At 56.5% G+C, this 18,540-nt stretch overlaps 2 protein-coding genes across 15 annotated transcripts in view; one reads left to right on the top strand and one right to left on the bottom strand.

The window, feature by feature from the left end:
- The window catches only part of STRA6 (signaling receptor and transporter of retinol STRA6), a 33,146-nt gene extending 23,211 nt beyond the window's left edge, over nucleotides 1–9,935 (top strand). For all 13 annotated transcript variants that reach the window (XM_015142694.3, XM_077939857.1, XM_077939855.1 and 10 more), the window contains 8 exons: nucleotides 45–207; nucleotides 4,347–4,422; nucleotides 5,413–5,546; nucleotides 6,940–7,057; nucleotides 7,138–7,239; nucleotides 7,943–8,106; nucleotides 8,465–8,620; nucleotides 9,161–9,935. In XM_015142694.3, coding sequence (XP_014998180.2) covers nucleotides 45–207; nucleotides 4,347–4,422; nucleotides 5,413–5,546; nucleotides 6,940–7,057; nucleotides 7,138–7,239; nucleotides 7,943–8,106; nucleotides 8,465–8,620; nucleotides 9,161–9,324 — 1,077 coding nt within the window. In that variant the 3' untranslated portion in view covers nucleotides 9,325–9,935. The remainder of the gene's footprint in view (nucleotides 1–44; nucleotides 208–4,346; nucleotides 4,423–5,412; nucleotides 5,547–6,939; nucleotides 7,058–7,137; nucleotides 7,240–7,942; nucleotides 8,107–8,464; nucleotides 8,621–9,160) is intronic.
- A 2,500-nt stretch (nucleotides 9,936–12,435) lies between these two features.
- On the bottom strand, nucleotides 12,436–15,802 carry ISLR (immunoglobulin superfamily containing leucine rich repeat). 2 transcript variants are annotated; one of them, XM_001097240.4, is made up of 2 exons: nucleotides 15,318–15,802; nucleotides 12,436–14,486 (listed from the first exon to the last, which is right to left on the bottom strand). In XM_001097240.4, the coding sequence occupies exon 2, from the start codon at nucleotides 14,476–14,478 to the stop codon at nucleotides 13,192–13,194; it is 1,287 nt and encodes a 428-aa protein (XP_001097240.3). In that variant the 5' UTR covers nucleotides 14,479–14,486; nucleotides 15,318–15,802; the 3' UTR covers nucleotides 12,436–13,191. The 2 variants fall into 2 exon arrangements, with proteins under 2 accessions (XP_001097240.3, XP_014998179.3); XM_015142693.3 differs by lacking the exon at nucleotides 15,318–15,802 and adding an exon at nucleotides 14,684–15,009.
- Between the last annotated feature and the right edge of the window lie 2,738 nt (nucleotides 15,803–18,540).

Genomic DNA, 18,540 nt, shown 5'->3' with positions numbered 1-18,540 from the left:
AAACCCTTTCCTGGGATGGGGCCCTCACTGTGGGACTCTTCCAGGTGGCCCTGCTGCTGCTGGTGGGCGTGGTACCCACCATCCAGAAGGTGAGGGCGGGGGTCACCACGGATGTCTCCTATATGCTGGCCGGCTTTGGGATCGTGCTCTCAGAGGACAAGCAGGAGGTGGTGGAGCTGGTGAAGCACCATCTGTGGGCTCTGGAAGGTGAGGCCTCCAGGGAGCCCCTGAGGGCTGCAGTGGGGAATGAAAATGGGGAGACCCAAGGTCTATGCCCTAGTCGGCCATGGACACACTGGGGGCCCGTGGGCACATTCCTTTCCCTCTCTGGGTCTCAACTGCCTCATCTCCAAATTGAGGCAGTTGGCGCTTCCAATTCTGAGCTTCCATGAAACCTGAAGGGACATCTCAGCAGCTCCTGCCCCTTGCCTGCTTCTGTGGCACCTTCCCCCACCACCCCCAGTGTCTCTGACCAACTCTCCAGGAATGGAGATGAGGAAGGCCATGGGCTGGGTGAGATGAGGTGGGGAAGGAGGGAGGAGACAGTGATGGGGGACGGTGAGGATTTCTGAGTGAATCCTCATGGCAGGGGGCTCGTGTTGGGCAGGGCGCAGGCTTTCTCTTCCCAACTCCCTGTCTTTTGGGGCCATCTCCTTTCTCCTTCCCTCCTCTGACAATGAGCTCCTGAAGCAGGGAACCATCCCGGCCTTCGCTTCTGTGGTCTGATGCCTCCTGTAGCCACCTACTTACTCTGCCTCCTGAGCACTCCCAACAGCCCTGTGGAGGGGACTGAGAAGTGTCCCCACTTGACACATGGGGAGGGATTTGCCTGAGGCCATCCAGCAGGGCAGAGTGCAGCCAAGAAAACGCAGGGCTCCTGAAGACTAGGTGGGGGCTCTCTCCATCACCTTGGGACAAAGCCCCGTGCTCAGGACTCAGGAGGCATGCACCTTCTGCTGACTTGGGGGCCCCAGGCTGGGACGGACAGGCCCCCGGCTTCTGAGGAGTAACGTGATGGTCAGAGCATGGGCTGCCAGCATTGCAGGTGGAGGTGTGGCTGCTCCGCAGCTGTACCCGACCATTAACATCATCCTTATCCCACAGACCTGGGCGTGCTGGTCTTGGGGGGGCAGGGGAGTGGGCAGAGGTGCACGGAGTGACCGCTTCCTTCCCTGACCACCTCCACCATCTCCCTGAGCACCTCAGTTCCCATACTAGAGGCTGCCCTGGAACTGCTGCTGAGGCCCACAAACTGGACAGGTGACAAGTTCTGTGTGAGCTGAAAATGACTTCTGGGAGATTTTTCGAGCTGGTTGCAACCTGAGTCATAGGCAGGTGCAGACATGGTCCAGGTCAGTCCACAACCAACCTGAGACCCTTGCTCACAGTGACCCTGTAGGTCAGCATCATTGATCCCAGCTCACAGAGCAGGGCATTGAGGATCGAAGGCAAGAAGAGACACGTCCAGGGCAAAGGATTCTGCTTCCACTCATCACGCCTTATATTTTTAATTGCATATTGCAGTTTCCAAGCTCAAAGGCTCCCACTTTGGATCTTCTTGGGCCAAACAGAGCAGCATTTACTCTCTAAATTTGCAGATGAGGAATACTGCAGCCCAAGAGGATTAGAGATATGGGTTCAAACAATTCTCCCATCTCAGCCTCCCAAGTAGCTGGGATTATAGGCGCCCGCCATCAGGCCCCAAAGCCACCCCACAACCTGGGCTCCAGTGTCCCTTGGTCTGCCCTTTGGCTAGGGAGCTAATGTCTTCTGCGCTCAGAGCTTCTTTAGGACTGCCACCCAGCGCTTGGACCATAAGCCTGGCATCACTCACAGAGAGCTGAGGCTGAGTCAGGCAAACCAGATTATAATCTCTGTTCCATCACTTACAAGCTAAGTGACCTTGGGCAAAGTGCTTTACCTCTCCTGACCTCAATTTCCCCACCTGCAAAATGAGTGCTGGAGTGAAAAAGGAACACTTGCCCTTGAGGCCCTCAATCACATGAGGGAAGACAGATCTATCCCCCAAAGCAGGGCCCAGAAGAAGGCAGGCACAGGATCCCAGAGGTGGCAAAGAGCAGGAAGATTGTGTGAGTGCTGGGGTTTGGGGGCGCCCAAGTTGGGAACCAATGGAGGGAGAGAGAGGTAGGAGGTAGATGGATGGAGATCAAAGGCCAGGCCTGTGGCCAAGGGGGCTGCTAACTTTCACTGCTGTGTTAGCCTGTACACTCACCAGGCCAGGCTCAGCAGGCGGGCTGTTCACCTCCTGGCAGCAAACGGTCCAGAATGTGCCCTTGCTGCAGCCCAGCTGGCTCCAGAAGGGGGACCACAGAGGCTGGAGCTATGCATTCGCAGTGCTTTCTCCCAACCTTGCTTCTGAGAAAAGTGTCCTCGCCAGGGCCCTGGAGGAGGGAGCTAGGGACCGGCAGAAGGGCCTAGGTATCTGTAGCATCATTTTTAGTCCTGGCTGAATCTGGGAAGCACCCGGTGATTTTAACATTCCCGATGCTCAAACCCTGTGCCAGACCTACTGAATCGGAAACTCTCAGAGTGGGGCCCAGCCTCTATGATTGAACAGCCCTCCCAGTGATTTGTTTGTGTGTGTGTGTGTGTTTTTTTTGTTTTTGTTTTTGTTTTTTTTTTTTTGAGATGGAGTCGTGCTCTGTCGCCCACGCTGGAGTACAGTGGCGCAATCTTGGCTCACTGCAACCTCCACCTCCTGGGTTCAAGCAATTCTCATGTCTCAGCCTCCTGAGTAGCTGGGATTACAGGCACATACCACCAGTCCCAGCTAATTTTTTTTTTTTTTTTTTTTTGAAATGGAGTCTCACTCTGTCTCCCAGGCTGGAGTGCAGTGGCACGATCTCAGCTCACTGCAACCTCCGCCTCCTGGGTTCAAGTGATTCTCCCATCTCAGCCTCACGAGTAGCTGGGATTACAGGTGCCCGCCACCAGGCCCGGCTAATTTTTGTATTTTTAGTACCATATTGGTCAGGCTGGTCTCGAACTCCTGACCTCAGATGATCCACTGCCTCAGCCTTCCAAAGTGCCAGGATTACAGTTCCAGTGATTCTCATGCAAGCAAAGTTTGAGCGCCACTGTAGCAGGCACCCAATGAATACTGGCTGGTTGATTGATTTCAATTCATTGCTGATGGAAAGAAATCATGAAGGCTCTGCCTTTGAAAAGTCTCCAGAGCAGTGGCTGTCAGCCCTGACTGCACACTGAATCACCAGTGTTGCTTTCACAGGCTAAGGCTGGGTCCCACCCACAGAAATTCTGATTTGACTGGTTTGGGTGCAGGCTGGGCCATGGGCGAGTTTTAGCAGCTCCAGGTGATCCTAAAGGCGATGTCAGTGCGGAGACCCACCGCTCTAATCCCTGTGGCTCTGTGGAATTAGCACTCACCTTTTCTGTGTTTGCTTTCCCTGTGCTTGAGATTCTGGTGGTGACATGGGCACCAGGAACACTTCCCTGGGCTGATTGATGAGATCAGGGTGCAGGCATCTCAGGCTCATTCTGGATCTGCTTGCACACCTCACTCTATCATTTCTAGCGGCATGGCTGGCTGGGCGAAGCCCTCTGTCTGAGCCTCAGCTTCCTCTTCAGCCCAGTGGAACAGTTCTTCTGTCTAACCTCATGGGGTTGCCGTGACAGTTCAGAGCAAGGCTGGATGTGGATGTAAGGTGGGAGAGTCGCAGCCCGCACCCCTGATATTCTTAAACATCCAGGCTCATTCATGGCACACCATCATGCACGCACTCATTGTGTGCATGGCCAGGGAAGGGGTGAGGGAGCTGGGTGACAGCGTCCGCCTCCCTTATTCTGATGGACTCAGGCCACACCGATGTAGACTCACACCCTCTATGCGCTGAACAAAGACCGCTAGTGCAGACATGGATGGGGCCTTATGGCTCACATTATCCTGGGAGCTGTGCAGCATAACAGTGTGCCCAGCAGTATATTCACGAGCAAATGGGGGCCTGGGGGAGATGGAGTGCCCTCCTGAAGGCCACATGGCCAAGAAACAGTGAAGCTGGAGGCAGATGCCAGGTTGGATGGAGGTCCCACAGCAATGGAAGCAGCAACAGCAGGGTGAGGACCAGGTCTGCAGACTCACAGCTGGTTTCATCTCTTGGCTACTATATATCACTGGGAAGAATGGGGTGGCCGAAGTCATTGGCTTACTGGATCTGAGAACTGGGGATAGGGCCAAGAGGCCTCCACGCAGAGTTCATTGTGGGGCAGGGGGAACTCCCCACAAGGCACCACTCTGGCAGGGGTTCCGAGGCCCCCAGGAGACTCCAGGCCCTGACCTCTCACTTTGTTCCCTCTCTGCCCACCAGTGTGCTACATCTCGGCCTTGGTCTTATCCTGCTTACTCACCTTCCTGGTCCTGATGCGCTCACTGGTGACACACAGGTGAGTGGCAGGCTCCGGCTCACCCAGTGCAGAGGTGGGGAAGGAGTGGGAGTCCTGTGGGTCTGCAGGGAGGCCCTGGGGCTGGAGGTAGAGAAGGGCTCTGCCAGCCTAGGCTGTCAGGGAGCCCACCTGAGTGTGGCTGTGCTGCAGTGGAGGGAGACAGTGGGGCCGGGTCCTGCACTTGGGACTTCCTGTCTGGTTGGGGAAATGTCTGTGAGTATGAGGGACATAGGGCACCACCAACTCAGGGCAGCTGGTGGAGCTTGCCCCCTGAGTAGGGGCCCCCGGATGGGCTGGATGAGAGGGAAGGCGGCCTGGGGAAGCTGTACTGCCCGGGAATGGAAGAGATAGGAGGTGAGGACTGTGTGGATGAGAGCAGAGGCTGGGGTGGCCCTGCCATGTGAGAGCATAGGTGAGGGGTGGCCTGGGGGCATAGTGCTCCGGAGAGGTGGTGCGGGTCTCGCCATGCTGCCTCACTTGCCCTGCAGTGGTGAGTGGTGAGGAGCACTGAAGGCCCAGGGCAGGTGGAAGGGGCAGCCCGAGCACTTACCCATGTCAGAGAACTGGCCCATGTGTCCTGTACACTTGCCAGGCCTCAGAGCTCCTCCCAGGGGTCTTTCTCCACAGGTCACCCCTCCTTCTCCTGGCATTCAAGGCTCCCCAGCCTGTGCTTGCCTTGCCTCTTTACCAGGTGGTATGCTGTGTGTCACTCCCATTCTCACTGTTGTTTCTCACTTTTCTGACTTGGCTCGGGTTGAGCCTTCTGCCTGGTTTTGTCTTTCTCGTTCACTCTTTAAGACTGCCCAGGTATCACCTCTTCCAGATATCTTGGGTTAGTGGCCTCCTCCTGGCTCCCACAGTTCTGGGACTCCCTGCTGATGGCTGTGGGTTGAAATTCTGTTGGGAGTTTGGACAGTTGCTGGCCCAGAAGAGGATTTAGGAGGAGAGTGTTGCTTCCTGAGGTCTCTGCCTCCCTGGCTCCCACCCCAGGACCAACCTTCGAGCTCTGTACCGAGGAGCTGCCCTGGACTTGAGTCCCTTGCATCGGAGTCCCCACCCCTCCCGCCAAGCCATATTCTGTTGGATGAGCTTCAGTGCCTACCAGACAGCCTTTATCTGCCTTGGTGAGCCTCCCTTGCCCGCCACACCCAGCCTTGGCCTGGGCCTCACCTCAGACACTGGCCCCAGTTGAAGAGAAGAGTGCTCAGCAAGTACTGCCCTCAGGGTTTGTCTGGGAATGCTCTGGGGCGACAGCAAGACGAGGGACCCCCCTGCCTTCCCTGCCCTTAAGAAGCTTACTCAGGATGGGGGTACAGGAGCCCTCAGGAAATTGAGTGGGTACCCTCCACATGGAGGTGAACTCTGGGTGCCATCAGATGTTCTCATGGGGGGTGGACCCAGGTCTGGAGGTGTCAAATTCAAAATGATACATTCCTGACTGGGTGCAGTGGCTCACACCTGTAATCCCAGCACTTTGGGAGGGCGAGGCAGGAGGATCACAAGGGCAGGAGATGGAGACTAGCCTGGCCAACATGGTGAGACCCCGTCTCTACTAAAACCACGAAAATTAGCCGGGTGTGGTGATGCACACCTGTAGTTCCAGCTACTTGAGGGGATGAGGCAGGAGAATCACTTGAACCCAGGAGGTGGAGGTTGCAGGGAGCCGAGATCGTGCCACTGCACTCCAGCTTAAGAAAGGGCTGTGCCACAGTTGGCTACCTGCAAAGGTGATGAGACCCCTGTCACTGAGGGTATGCAAGCGGAGTTCCATGGATATTGTTGGGGTCTGCAAAGGGGGTCCTGCCCTGAGAGAGTTGGACCAGATAACCTTCCAGGACCCCTACCAGCCCCAAGTTTCTGACTCTCCCCTTGGGTCCTGCGGTGAGAAAAGCACTCTGAATGGTGAGGGGCTGTGGCCAGGGTTGCACATCCAACGGCCTTGTATCTCTCTCTCCATTTCCTTCCATTCTCACCTCCTTGAGGGAGGAGAAGGATGGTAAAGGAGTGGAGGAATTACGAGGACAAAAGTCATAGCATCTCTTCTTGGTAGCCCTTATGCCTCCAGGCCTTTTTATAGGCATCATTCTCTAATCAGTTGGCCAAATTATTTCAATAGACAGTCCTTGGGCACCTACCGTATGACAGGCTCTGGCTTGAAGGAATGCAAACATCAGTTTAAAATGTAGTCTTATTCCCCAGTAACTCAAACTCAGGAGAAACTGGAGGGAAATAACATTTGCAAAGTACTTTGTGATTTTAAGAGTTTCCACAGACATTACCTCATCGGATCCTTACAACAGCCTCTGAGGTAGGGACTATTATCCCCATTTTACAGAGGAAGAAACTGAGGCTCAGTGAGGTAAAGTGACTTGTTCAAGGCAGCATAGCTGGGCAGAGGCAGAGCAGAGATCTAAAACCAGGGCTGCCCAATTCCAAAGCCCTTGGTTCTGGGGGTGGCGGGGGGGCAGCTTTCATAGAACCTGTTATCTGTCCCCCTGCCACTCCCGCCCCTGGCAGGGCTCCTGGTGCAGCAAATCATCTTCTTCCTGGGAACCACGGCCCTGGCCTTCCTGGTGCTCATGCCTGTGCTCCATGGCAGGAACCTCCTGCTCTTCCGTTCCCTGGAGTCCTCGTGGTGAGTGAAGCAACACATGGAGGGCTCGGGGCCTCCTTAGAGGTCCGCTAACAGTGACCACCTCCCCACCCCACTGGCAGGCCCTTCTGGCTGACTTTGGCCCTGGCTGTGACCCTGCAGAACATGGCAGCCCACTGGGTCTTCCTGGAGACTCATGATGGACACCCACAGCTGACCAACCGGTGAGGTGGCACCTGGGCTTGTGGCTCCCTCAGGCCCTCAGCCTTTTCTTCAGCGTCTCTCTCTTTTTGTGTCCTCCCTCCACTGCCATCTATCCCCTCTCTCTATCAAGAAGCCCAGAAGATAGTAGAAAGAGCTTGCCTTACCCATACAGAAAAGGAACAGTGGCTCAGCCCACTCCAAAGTACCTCTCTACATACCCGGCATGGGGCTGGAAGTACCCCCGGGAACCTTTCTTGCTTTGGGAATTGGTACTGCTCTCCCCTGGATCCTCTGTTTCCTCAAAACTATGCCCCTCTCCACTTTGTAGCAAGGGAGTTCCCTGTCAGATGACAAGGCTGTGGGAGAAACTTGGTTCCCGGGGGAATTTGGAATTAGCAGACAGGGGACCCAGAAAAGGGAGGTGGGAGGCATCAGGGTCATAGAAAGACTTAGATGGACCCAGAATTAAAGCCTAGCTCTGCCAGTGAATAGCTGACAGCCTTGGCTAAGTCACCCAATCTCTCTGGGCCTCAGTTTCCCGTCTCCCAGGGTGGTGGGTTGAAAGAGAAAAGGCCTTGCCCAGGGTGGGGTGCACAGGAGACACAGCAGTAAATGGTAGGTGCTCAGTAAATACACAGCAGTTCTGGGCATCCAGGTCTGACACTGACCCTGGGGAGGGGGCTCTGGGGGACGGCCTGCCTCAGCTTTCTTCTCCCACCCTAGGCGAGTGCTCTATGCAGCCACCTTTCTTCTCTTTCCCCTCAATGTGCTGGTGGGTGCCATGGTGGCCACCTGGCGAGTGCTCCTCTCTGCCCTCTACAATGCCATCCACCTTGGCCAGATGGACCTCAGCCTGCTGCCACCGAGAGCCGCCACTCTCGACCCCGGTAAGGTCACTGGGCAGGGCTGGAGGGTTGCTCAGACTACCCAAGCAGTGAGGAAGCCATCTTTCCTGCCCCAGGCCTGTGCCAGCTGATCAGTTCACACCGATGTCTGTAGCTGCAGATGCCACCTGTGTGTGCCTGCACTGTGCCTTGTGTGGCCCTGCAGCATGTGCAGTGGATGTGGGGTGTTCTAGCAGGTCCACATGTGCCCATGCAGCAGATGTGCCACGATGCCTGGTGTGTCTACATGCTTGGATGCAGGGTGTGCACGCGCACTCCCTGTGTGTGTGTTAGGGGGTGTCTGGATGCCTCTAGTCCGGCCCCTACTCCCCCAGCATTGCCATCCGCCACCCCACCCTAGGCTACTACACGTACCGAAACTTCTTGAAGATTGAGGTCAGCCAGTCACATCCAGCCATGACAGCCTTCTGCTTCCTGCTCCTGCAAGCGCGGAGCCTCCTACCCAGGACCATGGTGGCCCCCAAGGACAGCCTCAGACCAGGGGAGGAAGACGAAGGTGCGCCCTCCCACTGGGAATGGGGGAATAGAGCCTACCCAGCTTCTCCCAGGAAGGATGCGTGCCCCTCCCCAGCACACAGAGTGAGCGCCAGGAAAATTCTCACTTCCTCTCTTCTTTGGCTGCCTTTGGTCACCCCTCCTGGTCTGATCTCAGGGTAATTTTTTCCATGATATGAACACACACATACACACACCATATGTGTACACAAAGAGAGAATGAAACAGCTGTCTTGCTAAGGGGCTCCCTCATTGCCCCCACTTCTCCCTTGGGGCAGGGAGTATGACCTCTTCCTTTGTTTCTGCCCAGAAGTATGTATAGGGAGGGGACACTAAGCCAGCTCCAGACCCTTGTCCCACCCAGCTTTCAGTCCATCCACAGACCTCACACCCCACTTCCATGTGCTGCCTGCAGGGGACATCCTAAGCCTCACCACCTGCACTACGCCTGGGATTTTCAGGCTCTCTGCTCAGGTCTGAGGGCCAGGGAGGCTTGGCTGGGTGTTTGTTGAGTGACTCACAGAAAGTCCGTCTCTCTCAGGGATGCAGCTGTTACAGACAAAGGACTCCATGGCCAAGGGAGCAAGGCCCAGGGCCAGCCGCTGCAGGGCTCGCTGGGGTCTGGCCTACACGCTGCTGCACAACCCAACCCTGCAGGTCTTCCGCAAGACGGCCCTGTTGGGTGCCAATGGTGCCCAGTCCTGAGGGCAGGGAAGGCCAGCCCACCTGCCCATCTGTGTTGAGGCAAGTTCCTGCCTACCATCCTCCTCCCTCCCCGGCTCTCCCAGCATCACCCCAGCCATGCAGCCGGCAGGTCCTCTGGATCACCATGGTTGGGTGGAGGTCTGTGTGCACTGGGAGCCTCAGGAGAGCTCTGCTCCGCCCACCTGGCCATGGGAGAGCCAGCAGGGGTTTTGAAGAAAGAAACTGGCGGGTTAGGGCCTTGGTCCAGGAGCCAGTCGAGCCAGGGCGGCCACATCCAGGCCTCTCCCTACCCTGGCTTTGCCACCAGCCTTGAAGGGCCTCGATGAAGCCTTCTCTGGAACCACTCCAGTTCAGCTCCACCTCAGCCTTGGCCTTCATGCTGTGGAAGCAGCCGAGGCACTTCCTCACCCCCTCAGCTCCACGGACCTCTCTGGGGAGTGGCTGGAAGGCTCCCAGGCTGCTGGCCTGAAGGGCAGCCCAAGTCACGACTCAGACCAGGTCCCACACCAAGCTGCCCACACTTGAAAGCCAGATATTTTTGTAGTTTTTATGCCTTTGGCTATTATGAAAGAGGTTAGTGTGTTCCCTGCAATAAACTTGTTCCTGAGAAACTGTCCTCATAGCGGGAGGGGTATGCAGGGAAAACCCCGCCTACGCTGTCAGTACATCCACACTGTGCATTGATGGGGATGGGGCTTGAGGTGTTCTGGTCACATGCTGGCCAGACACTGGGTGGAAGGCAGAGAGAACCCAGAGCTGCATCCCTTTGGGTGGCAAAGAGACTGGGGACCCTGTGATGCCACCCCTGAGCCATGTGGATGCTGGCTTTGGAAGTGGGACTTGTTCTGGGTCTTGAAGAAAGGGCAGGATCTGGGGAGGAGAACTGACTTCAGGAATGCTGGTGAAGCAGTGTGACTCCAGGTGTGGAGGTAGGAGGGGGCGTGTCACATGGGGGGACAGAGCGTGGGCTGTCCTGATGGGAGTAGAATGAGAATACGGAGGGGAAAGGAGGGTGGAGACAGACTAGGGTCTTTTCCCTGCTGGGGGCTTGGTGGAGAAGGGGGTGGGGTATATGAATAAGGAAGATGCCCTGGGTCCACTGAGGGGCTGGGGGCTACAGAAGGTAGGAAGATGTGGCTACCCTACAGATCTAGGTCTGCAGGGCCTCGAGAAATGCCTGCACAGTTAGTGGAGATCAACAGTCCCCTGCCCCACGCCCAGGTTCCTGCTACAGCCTCAAATACCTATAAAGCCAGGGGTGGGGTCAGGGACCTGAAACCCACTTTCAAGGTTGTCCTGAGGAGGCCAAAGAGGGCAGGCTGCGATCCCACCGCAGCCCATTGAAAGAGGCTTCCTGACCTTGTTTCAGCAACTGACAGGGTCTCGGCGGGGAGAATCCAGGTTCCCAGAGAAGGGGGCCCTGTCCACTTTGGGGATGGGGGAACATCCAGGAAGGCAGGCTTTCTGGAGGTGGTGATGCCAGAGCCAACTCTCAAAGACTGATTTAGCCAAATGAACAGGGAAAGGGTGCCTGGGTGGAGGGAACAGTGTAAGCAAAGGTGCAAAGGATGGCACACCATGGAGCATTAAGGGAACAATTAAATAGCTGTTCCAAGAAGAGGCAGAAGGGGTGGGCTTGTTGGAGGACCGGGTCAGAGAGGCTCTAAGTGGGGAATTCAGGCTTCACCTGGAGGGCAGTGGGGGCCGCGGAAGACCTTAAAGCAGGGGAGTACCTAGTCCACTCAAGGCACAGCCATTCCCTGTGCTGCCTCTGATCCAGGTCTTAGGTCCAGGTCCTACTCCAAGAAGCCAAGCCGCTCAGCTGGGAATGGAGCCAGGGATGTCCAAGTCAGGCTGGGAATATCAAGCCTTAGGCAATCAGAGTCTATTGGACCGTGAGGCAGCACCCAGTCCTACCACATCATTTGGTTTTTGAGGCAACTGAAGCCCAGACGAGGGCAATGACTTACCCAAGGTGGCCCAGCACATGGAATTTGGCTCCATCCTGCTGTTTTCCACCAGACATGAGTCATTTTTTTTTCAACTTTTATTTTAGATTAGGAGTCATTCTTGATACATGCTGCTGGTGACATCAGCTCAGCAGGAGCTGCAAGTGGATGAGGGGAGAGTGGGCAGGGGGAGGTGCTGTATGTGGACCAGGAGGGAGGGAAGGGGGCTGGCCAGCAGCCAAAGCTCACAGCTGCTACCCCAGACTCCTTAGCCTCCTGCCTCGACTTTGCTGAGCTCAGCAGTTCTGGGAGCCCTGGACAGAGGCCACAGAGCCTCTCCCTCTGGGCCATTGTCTCTGCACACAGCATCCTCGATGTTGAAAGGGATAGGATAGAGGCAGTAGGAAGACATATCTCCTACCTGGCACAGATAGGAGGTTGTGCAGAGTCTCCAGGTTAGGACCTCATTCTTATGCTCCTCATCTGGAGAGGCTGAAGGTTGCTGTACGCGTGCGCGCGCACACACACACACACACACGGCCCAGGCCAGTTACTGATCCACCTGCTCCGTGGGGAAAGATTCCTACAGGGAATCTGCAGTCCTCATTTGGACTTACCATTTCTTCTTTGGGGGAAGGATAAGTACGATTCATTTCCCCTGGCTTCTCCCTCAAATATGTTCTCTTGTTCCCAGTCTCTCTGGGGCTTTCTCCTCTGTCTTGTGTCCCCTGTTCCTCATCTGTCTCCTCCATCTTGCCCCACCTGTCCCCTCCTTCCTCTTCATTCCTAACATCTCTTCCAGGAGCAGGACAGGGAAGAGGAACTACCACCCAGGCACCTCCATTTCCTTGCACCTTTCCAAATGCCTCTCTTGAAGCCACTGCTGACATCAGGCGCTGCTCAGGGTAGCCAGCCACCCCAGGCTTCTGCCCCCACCTGTCCTGTGGGATGGTTTGGAGGAAGGGACTATCTGCGCTCAGCTCACTGCAAGGCCCAGCCCCTGACACAAGCACCGGGTCAGCCCTCCTGTGCCTCCACAGTCTGTTGAGGTCCCAGAGGCCCCTGCCACTGTGGGCAGGCAGGCTGGCTGCCCTGACTCTTCAGCTCCTGATTCTATCTCCCAGTAGGGGCTCCTAGATCCAGACAAAATTCCAGGCAGACATGGAGGGGCATCAGAAATGCTATTTATTTCTCTGCTGCTCCCAAGCTGGCTGGCCTTTGCAGAGGAGCAGGCAACAGATGCATAGTTGGGGAGAAAGGGAGGACAGGTTCCAGGATAGAGGGTGCAGGCTGAGGGAGGAAGGGTAAGAGGACGGAAAGCCATCTTGGATCCCCACATTTCAGTCTCAGATGAGGACAAAGGGACTCCCAATCTCCCAAGTCATCAGAAAACACCAAGGAGCAGGAGATTGAGCAGGCCCCGGGGAGCCTCAGAGCCATACTAGCCACTGTCTACATCCCATCCTCCTCTCCCATTCCCTGTCTGCTTCAGACCACCCCCCAGCCAAACCCCAGCTTCATTCCCCCAATCCTAGCCCTGGCCAGCTTGACAGTCACAGTGCCTGGAATTGCACCACTGAGGCTTCTCCCAGTTGGATTAGGGCATCACCCTGTTAGCATGCTGCCCCTGAGAGGAGAGCACGGGCAATGCTGTTAGCAGCAATGAGCACCGCAGACAGTGAGTTAGGGGATCAAATTCTATCCTAGTCACTAGTTTGGAGCAGGTCTAGAAGTTGGGGGTAGCAGGTGCTCTAGAAGAGATTAGAAGGAGAGGTAGGAAAACGTGAAGTCCCCCATGCAGGCCTCAGGAGTTGCCAAACCCAGACCCCTGCAGCACTTAAAGGGGCATTGGCAGGGGCAAGGGGAGGAGTTAGGAAAGCCCTCGGGCTGCTTCAGCCCAGCCTTGGTCGGGGTGGGGCTAGAAGGAGGTGAGGAAGAGGTGGAGGAGGAGGCTTTGGCCCAGCAGGAGCAGGCCTGGGGGCAGCTGCCCAGGGACCCCTTCTGCGACTGCAGCCTCAGGGTTCCCAGCACGGCTGAGGTAGATGATGACCACATTGTCCTCTGGCCCTGATGGCTGCACCTCATTGTCAACCGTATAGCAGCCCTTTCCCTCAACCGCTTTGCCATGGAACCTGCGACCTAGTGTGTCCTCACCACCCTCGCCGGGTGTGGCCAGTGCCACATCCACTGAGCTCTCTGCACTGCCCAGCTCATTGGTGGCCAGGCAGCTGTAGGTGCCTTCCTCCAGCTTGCCAAAGTCGGGGATAAGCAGGCTGCCATTGGCAAAGGCCTGGAAACGCGGCTGTGAGCTCGCCGCAGGGGTGCTGGGCAGGGCACGCCCGTCAGTGCCCACATTGGGGCTGGTGATCTCCACAATGCCGCTGGGTATCTGGATGTGCCAGTGAAGCTGAGGGGCCGGCTGCCCATCCACATCACAGTGCAGCGCCAGCACGAAGCCAGGCCGCAGCTCGGCACCATCCTGGCTGGGTTGGTAGCTAAGCTGCACTGAGGGCGCCGAGCATGGCAGTGGTGGCAGGCGGCTCAGCGGTGTGCCCTTGAGCACATGGGGTGAGGTGCAGGCGATGTTGTCCTGCTCCGGGATGGACACTGCCGTGGCCAGGGCCCATGTCTTGAGCCACACGATGCCGCAGGTGCAGTCAAAGGGGTTGTCGTTGATCTGCAGGTGGGACAGCGCAGTGAGCGGGGCGAAGGTGCCCTCGGCCAATGTGTGCAAGCGGTTGTGGTTGAGTTGCAGTGAGCGCAGAGCACGGAGGCTGCGGAAGGCGTCGCGGGGGATGAAGGTCAGCTCGTTGCTGTCCATCTTGAGCAATTGGAGGGCACTGAGGTTGTGCAGGTCGCTCCAGGCAAAGTCAGAGATGAGATTGTGGCTGAGGTCCAGGCTCTTGAGATGGCTCAGAGAGGCCAGGGCGCCGGCGGCCACCGTGCGGATCTCATTATGTGCCAGCCACAGCGACTGCAGCAGGGGCACCTCCCTGAAGGCACCCTCTGGCAAGCCTGGCAGCCGGTTGGCCGACAGGCTCAGTGTAGTCACATTGGCCGGGAAGCCAGGCGGCACGGCCTCCAGGTCGCGGTAGGCACAGTCGGCGATCTGGAAGCCATACTTTTCCCCACAGTCGCAGGGCTCAGGGCAGGCCTGTGCCAGGCCCAGGAGAACCGCCCACCAGAGCAGATGCAGCTCCTGCATGGTGCCTCCTGCAGAGAAGGGCATGTCACCCAGGGGATCCTGAGAACCCGCCAGAGGGACTCATTCCTCCCACAAGCCCAGCCAGAGCTCTTTCCCATCAGGATGCCCTGTCCCACATAACCCAGCTAAAGCCCAACACCACCTAGCCCACCGCCCCCATCCTACGGAAGGAGAAACTGAGGCCCAGAGAAGGGCAGAGACTTGCCCGAGGTCACGCAGCCAGGCAGGACGAAGACAGGATGGAAGAGGACCCCAGCTCCTCCTCCGAGTGGAGAGTTCTCCCTGCCTCGGCCTGTTCCTAGCTGACTTTATGACTTGAAATCTGTTTTCCAGCCACCCCCCTCCCCCAGCACTTTGCAGAACCTCCCCCTGCCCTCCCACATCCTGGCCGCAGTCCCTCCCACCGGAGTCCCCCATAGGTATGCTTTGCCCTGGCCCAGACAAGGCCCCTTGTGCAGTGCACACCACCCCCATCCACTCCACCCACCCCCTCCCGCTCCTCCGGCCGTGACCGCAGCAGACACCAGGCCTTTTCTGTGGAATCACACCCGTGGCCTATTCTGTTCAAACTTAGCCAGGCAGCTGCCCAAATAAACCCCCGCCAGGACCTCTCAGCTGACTGGGGTGAGGCCAGGGGCTCAGCCCAAACGCAGCTGGGATTTGTGGGGCCTCAGTTGTGGGTTGTGGAAGCAGCAGATGTCCCCGGGACGGCTCCAAGCTAAGGATTGTCCCATGCACCTCAGAGCAGCAGGGATGGACCAAGAGAGAACCAGCCCCTATGTCCAACAGGCCTCCCCTTCCCGCCGCTGGCCCTGGAGCCCTCCTCCCCACTGGCTTACCTTCAAGCTACTCTTAGTCAAGCGGAGCCTCTTCTAAGGTGGGACCAAAAGGCAACAGGGGACCTTAGCCCTGAGAGTCTGCAGGGCCACGGGCGCCCAAGGGAGGACCTGGATGCTGGGGCAAGGAACAGCCTGGTCCCACCCCACCTTCAATGTGCAGGCCCGTGCCCTCCCTGCCCCAGACAGGGTGCCTGGGACCATCCACTGAGAGGAGGCGGCAGGGAGGAGCCCGGGGCAGCCCGCGCACTCCCTCCTTCCAGCAAAACAACTGCTCTGCAGCAACAGGACCCGTGTTTCATAAGTGACACCAGAAACTTGAGGGGGGAAGAGATGCCAAATTTTTTTGGGTTGTGTTTTCTCTCTCTCTCACTCACTTTTAGCAGCTTCAACTTCCTTAAAGACACAGCACTGTCTGGAAAGGACCCAAGAAATGATGGGGCCAGGAGGATTTTAGCGGGGGAAGGGCGAGAAATTGAATCTCATGGAAGGTGGGAAACTCCCACTGCAAACAAGGAAAAAGGGGAAGCCTTTGTCCAAGCCAGGGTTGTGTGTGTTGGTGTGTATATGTGTGTGTGTGTGTACAAGTTTGTGGGTGTGAGGGTGCGTATTTCTGTGTGTGCCTGACTTTGTGTGTTTGTGTGGATGTGGGTATGAAACCACGTACATTAATTTGTGTGTGAGTGTGTGTGTGTGTGTGTGCATCTTGGTGTGTGTTTGTATGGGTGTGTCTGGCTTGGTGTGGGTTTGTGTGTGGAAGTGAGTGTGCATCCATGTGTTTGTGTCTCAGTGAAAAGCCAAGAAGGCCAAAGTGTACAAAGCAGATACCAACACTTCAGTGAAAGCCAAGATGTTAGGCGTGTTTTGTTTTTTTTTTTTTCTTTAAGAAAATGTATCCTACTGGCTCTGAGACTGAGCTGTGCTAAATGCATGTTGTTGTCCAGGGAGCTCCCAAGATTCCAGGCCCCGCCCCTCACTGCACTCCTTGCTGGTTGGGGAGGAGACAAGGAATCCTGGCTCAGAAGGCTCAGGGCGGGAGCCTGTTGGCCTTCAGTGCTCCTGGCCGGGATTCTGAGCCACCCAGGCCCACTGCCCACCGGGCACCCAGAGGAGAGACCAAGGGGCCGCACTCCTGGAGAGTTTCTCTGTGTCCCCCACAGGGCCCAAAATCCCACTGTTGGCGCTGGACATCTATGTGGTCAGCTTCGGCCTCTCTGAGCTCCACTGTTACAACACCAACTGTGTGGAAGGGGCAGACGCCTCCAGGGTGAAGATATTTGACCCCTTTTCCAAACAGGAAGGCCCAGGGTTGGGCAATGGGGAAACAAAAGAGGCCCAAAACAAGGGAGCTGGAAGAGAAACCGAAAGATGAAGGAGCCTCAGAAAAGAACTCTGTAGACTGAAGAATTTCCCCTCCACAGAACAAGCCTACCGTATCCCCTCAGTAGCCTTCCCCAAGCTTCCTTAGCCTTCCATCTGATAACTGGCTGAATTCTGCTCATGACTCAACTTACCCTCTCAGCAGGGCCAAGGGCAGACAGGGATCATCTTTGGCTGAAAGCATCCCCAGGAAGCCTGCCCCAGCGCATCATGCCCCATTCCCTGTCACCAGGCAAGGCCACAGAAGTCCCCAGCATGCTGCCTGCAAAACACCCCGGTATGATGTTGAGGATATTATTATGGTCTAGTGGAGAGTCCCCTTTCTTTCCCCTGCAGAGGAAGGCCTCTGTTGCATCATCCTCACTGTGCTGGAAAATTTCTAGGAAAGTCCTGAGTTTGGTGGATCAACCAGAGGCTGCAAGAATACACGTCCAGGGTTCAGTAAACCAGAGGGGAGTTTCAGTGACCTGTGTCAGTCAGGGAGGGCTTCCTGGTGGAGGGGGCTTCACTGTGTTCTGCACAGCCCATACACACACCCTCACCTGCATAAAGTCTATGCCAGCAGCTTCACCTCCAGGGTGCTCTGAGGAGTTCACAGTTCCTACCCCATCTCCCTCCTTCCAAGCACACCAGGGTCAGAGTGCAAGCACCTCCGCAGCCCTCAGTTCCCAGTGACTGTTCTCGCGGACATTCCTGACTTTTCTTCATAGTTCTTCCTATAAGCTGTGATTATTTATTCATGTGTGTTTAATGTGCGACCCCTTACTAGAGAGGAAGCCCACTGAGGGCAGAGGCCTTACCTTCCCAGGTGCTATTGATCTCCGGCACTAGGAAGACACTCAGTAAGCCTCCCCTTCACGGCATGATGGACAAGTTGGGTGGGCATCAGAATGAAGCATTTTAGAGCTCACCTACTTCACCTCCTTGTCATCTTACAGATAGGGCCTTTGGGCCCAGGCTAGGGAAGTGGCATGCCCAAGACATTTTAGAGAATATTTCATACAGTGTAGGAGACCCATGCTCTGTTGGATGGGTGAGTATGTCAGCAGCCTTCTGGGGGCAGGGAGTCTGTCCCCTCATTCCCTACCTAAGACCTTAATGACAGCCAAATACTAAGCTCAGACTCCCACCTCAGAACAGATGAGGAGGGCTGAGGGCGGAAAAAGTGAGAGGCACCAGCCCACCTGGGCAGACATGAGACTGTGCGTGCTGGTCACTGATGTATCTTCCTAGTCTGCTCAGGTCCTGCCGCTGCCTACAAGGTGTGGCAGTGCCCGCTTCCACCAGGAAGGACAGTAGGGCCGGCAGGATCTCAGCTAAGGACTATTGACTCTCCAAGGTGTCTCCCAGTGGGACAGGTGGGCCTACCCTTCTGCAGAGCCCAGGAGCAGTTGTGCAGGCCTCTGAGGATGGGGTGTATGATCTCCCGGGTTGCCCCTCTGCCGTCTCTTGCTGTCATAGCTCAAGTTTTTTCTGCAAAGCCCACCTCACGGGAGATCATGCCAGCAGGCTGGGAGACAAGCCAGAAGTTGGACTTCCTCATCTTTTCCACCTGGGAGCTTCCTGTGGGCTGTAGGGGCTGCCATCTCCCCTCTCCTGGCCTCCTCTAAATTGGGCTCAGGCCTGAGATGGAACCCTTGGTGAGTACGTGGGGCCCTGACTGTCCCCAAAACTAGGAGGCCAAGCTTGGAAGCCCCTCCTGTGAGTCCTGGCCCTGTCTCCTGTGGGTCCCTGGCAGCTTATAGGGTGACCAGCCAGCAGTCCTGGTTCACCTGGAACTGATGGATTTTCTGGGACATGGGACTTTCCATGCTCAAATCCAGACAGTCTCAGCAAACCAGTACAG

Source organism: Macaca mulatta, chromosome 7 (genome assembly GCF_049350105.2).
Source record: "Macaca mulatta isolate MMU2019108-1 chromosome 7, T2T-MMU8v2.0, whole genome shotgun sequence".
Taxonomy (NCBI): Eukaryota; Metazoa; Chordata; class Mammalia; order Primates; family Cercopithecidae; genus Macaca; species Macaca mulatta.
Note: the sequence above shows the minus strand (reverse complement) of the source record. Positions and strands in the feature narration are given on the sequence as shown.

Bases quoted from the DNA above. Each gene is read 5' to 3' on its own strand.
- ISLR (XM_001097240.4), bottom strand. From the start codon at position 14,478: ATGCAGGAGCTGCATCTGCTCTGGTGGGCGGTTCTCCTGGGCCTGGCA.